The following is a 6,000-nucleotide window of genomic DNA, read 5'->3' as shown; positions in this document are numbered from 1 at the left end:
TAACACACTGAAAGTTGCTAAACATTTGAACCATCAGTGAAGTTTGTCAAGACCTAAACTGTTTTTAGCTGAGTTTAGGAATATATCGCCACCTGTTGCTTTGGCATGTTCCTAGCAGCGTTTTCCTTCATTTTTGCGTTTACCTGTGGACGGGATTATTTTTTAAAACGAAAACGGAAAATCTCCGTTTTCAAAAATACCTGTGTAAGTGTGGACGTAGCCGAAATCTTTTATAATAATAAATAGGTTTGAACGTCATGGGAGTGCGCATTGTGCTGCCTGCAGTTACTCTTCCGGCCACATGGTTCGCTTTTGGTAGCACCCTCAGTAAACTATGTAGTGCTTTTAAAGACATCTCAAAACGATACTTTCTACTAGAAAATGGCATATAATAATAAACACAGAATACCATATTTTTAGATTATAAAAAGAAAACAGTAAGAAAGAAGTTAGCTATAGGACATCATCTTTCATTGAGCACAATGGCTAGCTGCTAATAAGCTAGCACACGCTCCGACTTAAAAGTTGGCAGCTACACAATTTCTCCTCTAAAACAAGGCACTTTTGAAAAGACCTGGCTATATTGTCAAAAAAAAATAGTATTCAAGCAGAGAAGAGAATGGTAGCACCACCAAAAGTTCAAAAAACAACTGTTACAAGCTTCTATGATAAATAGCATTGCCATAGATTTAGCTGATAAAGAAATACACAATTGGATATATGAAAAAATAATATGTTACCTTACCTGAAGGTGTAGTTTTATCCAAAAAGTACAGAGAGGCGAAGAGCAGCTGCATTCATTTAGGTGATCCTGAAAGAGCGCAAAATTTTCAAAGAAGGCGGACCGTTGTGTAACTCAATAACTTTGTGTTCTTGTGACAAAGACTGCTTTGAGAGAAAATAATTTAGGTTCACCACACGAATAATAATTGCAGTAACGCTGGAGTGCTACATTTGCGTTGAATGAGATTAAAAATAATGTTTAAGCTTAAAGAGGGGCTTGAATTTATTTCTTTGACTTTACAAATACTTAAGTGCAAAAATGTACTCCTCCTACCCCCAGTGCCCCAACAAACTCATTCATTTTGTGTTCAGAATCAGCCTCTGCTGGTTTTGAATAATTTTAGGTTTACACAAAGAAAATCAAATTAATTTGGTATTTTTTAATTGCATTTGTGAACAACTAACATAATTTGCATGTGTTCTTTGAAAGGAGGACCTGAATCTGTTTTTTGAGTGTACAGTCAAGTTGCAGCTTGTTGGAATCGCATCTCCATCCATCCAGTCATGATGATGGCGTTTTTCTCTTTGCTGATGCAGTTTGCCCATACTGCTGTTGCTGGACCTGCTCACTGCTCAGGACACTGCTGTTGTCTCTCGGCCTGCCATGTTGTTGCTTTTGGAACTGCATTTCTCATCTTCAGGGAGAGGTTAACGTCCTTGGAGCTTGCTTTTCAGGATGAGGAACACATGGAAGTGAAGCTAATGTTACGGCCCCTGGCCTCATGTGGGCCCGCCTTCCTGTATGGAAATTGAAGCGTGCCAGGACTCACAGGTAATTGGCTGGTCAGGGACCTATGCCCGCCCAACTTCATGCAGATCGGAGTGTGCCAGTCCACACACACCATTGGCTGCTGTGGGATCCTCGGACACCGTGGACCAATGACATGGCTGCCTGTGTTTACCTGGGAATACAAAAGGCTGAGGATTCGTCACTCGTGGGGGACTGGTTTGAACAGACGTTGTCCCTCCTGCCGCTGTACCGCTGCTTTTTTTTTTTTTTTTACCCACTCTTTTTGAGTTGCCGCCTGTGAGATGATTAGTGTTCTTGTGTTATTTGAAAATATGAGGGTTTTTTGTTTGTTAAATTGCCTCATTGCCTAGTGAGTCGTTTCACTAACGGTTTTCAGTTGTGGTAATGAACCTTGTGTTTTTTTAAGTTACCTCATTTATGTTACCTCCCCTGTCACCTAGCAGAGCCGGGGCATAACATAAGTGGGGGCTTGTCCAGAAATTGTCACAGTATTTTTCCCTGTTACTGTTTGCCCGGCCTTGCCAATAGAGGGTGTGGCCATGTTGTTGGGCAATGATATTGCGGAAGGGTTAGTGCTCCCTCATCTGGAGGTTTTAGACAACCCCCTAAATCAGAAGACTTCTGATGTTTCCGTGCACCCTGGGCTGTATCCAACCTGTGCGATTACTCGGGCAAAAGCTCATAAAGATACTAATGTTGCCCTCTCTGATTCGGTGTTGATGTTCCAAGGAGAATGATGTATAAACTAAAAGAAACAATGTTTTGTCACCCCCAGACTCAGCGAAACCTGAGGAGCCTGATCCATTTCCAAAGGTCTCTTCGCTGCCCTTGACTAGAGACCAGCTGTCAGCAGCTCAATTAGCTGATGAAACACTGCAGAACTGTTTTAAACATACGGTAAGTGCTGAGCAAGTCAATAAAGAACAACAAGCCTATTTTGTAGAACATGATGTTCTAATGCGTCAGTGGTCTCCACCAGGTGCAAAAGGTGCAGAATGGAGTAAAGTCAAGCAGATTGTCATGCCCGCTGTGTACCGGCAGAAAACTAGAAAGCTAGCATTAACTAGCTTGCTCGAGCATCTGTCTTCAGAGCAGCAAGAAGACATAACTGTCTTGATTATTGAATACACCTGTTTTTTCAGGGATGTGCCAACTCGCACTACAGTGCTAGAGCATGATATTGATGTCCAGGGAGCTAAGCCTATTAAGCAGCATCCTTATCGAGCCAGCCCCCATAAATGCTTGCTCATGAGACAGGAGGTTGACTATTTGCTGCAACATGGCTTAGCGAAGCCCAGTCGAAGCCAGATGGCTCACCCCGTTTTATCACAGACTTCCGGAAGGTGAACTCTATGACTGTGGCTGACTCACATCCTCTCCCAAGAACTGAGGATTGCGTGGACAGTATTGTATGGGGCGCCGTTTGTAAACTGAAACATGCCGAAATTAACAGCAACATTTTTCCACATTTAGCTCTAAATCTTACAAAAACATGTTTTTTCGAGTCATTTTTTACAACATTTAGTAAAATATTTGTAACTTTTCATATTTAAAACAGGATTTTAAATGTTAAATCTAAATGCTAAATGTTAAATCTAAATGCTAAATGTTAAATCTAAATGCTAAATGTTAAATCTAAATGTTAAATGTTAAATCTAAATGTTAAATGTTAAATCTAAATGTTAAATGTTAAATCTAAATGTTAAATGTTAAATCTAAATGTTAAATGTTAAATCTAAATGTTAAATCTAAATGTTAAATCTAAATGTTAAATCTAAATCTAAATATTTAGCTAATATGCAAATTTATTGTACGGGTCAACGGAAATACCAAAATAAAAGCTTCAAGAAAACCTCCCGCGCTAAAGTGTGCCGGTCGCGGTCAGGAACGGTGTTTGCGCTCCTCTTACGGTCACTTTTGACTGCCATGAGCTGCTTCGACTATTCCCTACCAGCATGTCCAGCGATTTAGCTGAAAACATTGGAAGAGCCGTTTTGTCGGCCATCCAACGATTCAGCGGTAATGCACCCTCGACCTCACAAACGCCGCAGCACTTGGTAAGTTTATTGTATAGCATTTTGGACGGGTTGATAGCAGTGTTAGCAAAACTAGCAAAGCTAAATTACTTAGCTAGTCAATTATTTCATTTGGTAGGCAGCAGACAGAGATCGAACATCATACAACTCTATTTATTTATTTGGTAGGTAGGTAACAGTCGTTCGATGTAAATGTTTCCTTAGGAATCCAGCAATGCACCTGGACCAAGTAGACCTGCCGTCTCCACTGGGATACCATACTGCTCGGTAGGCCTTCTTACACATATCATTTAGCTGACTAATTTGTTTTTTCTTTGGTGTAATATGTCACCTTAAATTAAATCCTGTCAAAGTAATGATTCTGATTCTACATACATTTCATCTTCTTAGGGGTCCATTACTAGCAGTGTCACATCACCACCAACAACATTCACAAGTTTTACGTCATATTTTATTACTGTTTTTGCTGTGAAGTGTCTTTTGATTGCTCACTTTCATATTTTAAAACTATTGATAAAATATTACTCTAGCTAATCTGTCACAGTACAATTGCCTCAAATTACCCATCTTTTGTTATAGAATTGTGCTCATTGAGATTTTCTGTGCCGTGTTCTAGGATGGTTACCAAGGAAGGCTTCAGATTTCCAAAGAGGAATTGGAAAATGTTCTTTCCCTGAAAACATCTTTTACTGAAGCTGCATCTATCCTTTCCATCTCCAGGCCCACTCTGTATAAGTTACTGCAAGACTATAATATCTCAGAGTCAAAATTCAATGTAATCAGTGACCATGAGTTAGATCAGATAGTGTCCCAGATAAAAACTGAACATCCAAATGTTGGAGAAGTGATGCTGATGGGTCATCTGCGTTCCAAAAACATAGTGGTTCAAAGATGGCGCGTAAGAAAGTCACTGCGGAGGGTGGACTCGGCTGGTGTTCTATCCAGGAGAAGAACTGCAGTTGCTCGGCGAGTATATTCTGTGCCTCATCCAAATTTCATATGGCACATAGATGGAAATCACAAACTGATTCGTTGGAAGTTTGTTGTTCATGGTGCAATAGATGGATACAGCAGGATGTTGATGTTTCTTCAGTGCTCCAGCAATAATCGAGCTGAGACTGTGAAAGCCCTCTTTACTGCAGCTGTTGGACAATTTGGCAGACCCCTGCATATCAGGACTGATCACGGAGGAGAGAATGCTCAGATTTGGGAGGACATGCGAGCAAGCAGGGGTGAAAGCTCTGTCTTAATGGGAAGTTCTGTGCACAACCAGAGGATTGAGCGTTTCAACCGAGACTTAAACAACAACTGTAGCCGCATTTATGCACCTATATTTTATGAATTGGAATCACTTGGTATCCTAGACTTAGAAAATGCAACAGACCTATTTTGCCTTCATTATGTGTTTCTACCACGAATCAACCGCACTTTGAAGGAATTCAAAGCTGGATATAACAATCACTCTGTTTCCACTGAAGGTAATAGAACTCCCATCCAGCTTTTTGCCTGCGGAACTCATGTGTCTCATCGTCACAACCCAGAACTTTCTACAGCAGAGGTCTCCATACCCTCCTTGTCAAACTCTGAAAGTAGGTTTGTCCCATTAAATGACAGCGATTTACAAGAGCTATATACAAGCATTCACCCTTTTGAAGAAGACAACAATAATGGTAAAACATTGTTTCAACGAACACAGCAGTATATTTTTAACAAACTTGTAAATGTGTGACCTCAACCACAGGATACCAGTGATGTTCTAAAGAGTGATGACACTTAATATTCTTAAATGCTGTACAGTAAATGCATTTTTTGTACTACTGCAGAAGCCCCTCCCCTCTAGCAGTGATGCCTCCTGCCACATAAGGACTCAGAGTTAATGACTGACAGTGACTCATAGGCTATTCAGAAGGCTACAACCACTTTTAGTTTATGGGTAAAACCAGTTATTCAGATTGAAGTAAAGATCAAATTCACACTGTAATACAGTATAACAGTGAAAATTATCAACACGGAACAGTCAGTCTTTAAATCAATTCACAAGATTATCTACAGTATTGTTTTAATCATTGTAAAGTTGCAATAGTCTTAATAAATGTTGCTGTTAGATGTCTAAGTAATCCTGGCTTGTTCTACAAAGCATGTTTAGTATACTCTGTGCATAAACTGTTTTGAAGTGTCCTTGTTTAAAAAAGAAAAGCTTAATAAAATTATTGTATTACACCAGTGACTTTATTGATTTGTCGTTGAAAATACAGAGTTAGCATTTTTATAAATGCAGTCAGAATTTATTTCAACTATCTTGTATGAAGCAAAGTTACTTGAAACTACAATTAATGAACAGGATTAGAGTTAACAAACCCACCATTTTAATTTCACTTTTTTGGAACATGTTTAGATGGTGCTGAATAAAGCTCCATTCATGAGTGCTAC

The 6,000-nt window shown here is 39.6% G+C and overlaps 3 protein-coding genes across 3 annotated transcripts in view; 2 read left to right on the top strand and 1 right to left on the bottom strand.

Moving 5' to 3' along the window:
- LOC145430414 (uncharacterized) overlaps nt 1-1,215 on the bottom strand; it is a 3,117-nt gene extending 1,902 nt beyond the window's left edge. Inside the window, exon 1 of the mRNA XM_080305507.1 lies at nt 93-1,215. Coding sequence (XP_080161633.1) covers nt 93-131 — 39 coding nt within the window. The 5' untranslated portion in view covers nt 132-1,215. The remainder of the gene's footprint in view (nt 1-92) is intronic.
- Nucleotides 1-6,000, top strand: part of LOC145430302 (uncharacterized) — a 358,832-nt gene that overhangs the window by 231,467 nt on the left and 121,365 nt on the right. The gene's annotated exons all lie outside the window — the stretch shown is intronic.
- On the top strand, nt 3,418-5,780 carry LOC145430413 (uncharacterized). Its single transcript, XM_080305506.1, has 3 exons — nt 3,418-3,591; nt 3,775-3,837; nt 4,187-5,780. Exons 1-3 carry the CDS (start codon nt 3,490-3,492, stop codon nt 5,297-5,299), a joined length of 1,278 nt encoding a protein of 425 aa, XP_080161632.1. The 5' UTR covers nt 3,418-3,489; the 3' UTR covers nt 5,300-5,780.

Source organism: Astatotilapia calliptera, chromosome 8 (assembly GCF_964374335.1).
Source record: "Astatotilapia calliptera chromosome 8, fAstCal68.1, whole genome shotgun sequence".
Lineage (NCBI taxonomy): Eukaryota > Metazoa > Chordata > Actinopteri > Cichliformes > Cichlidae > Astatotilapia > Astatotilapia calliptera.
The sequence above is the reverse complement of the archived record's forward strand: the minus strand, read 5'-3'. Positions and strand labels throughout refer to the sequence as shown.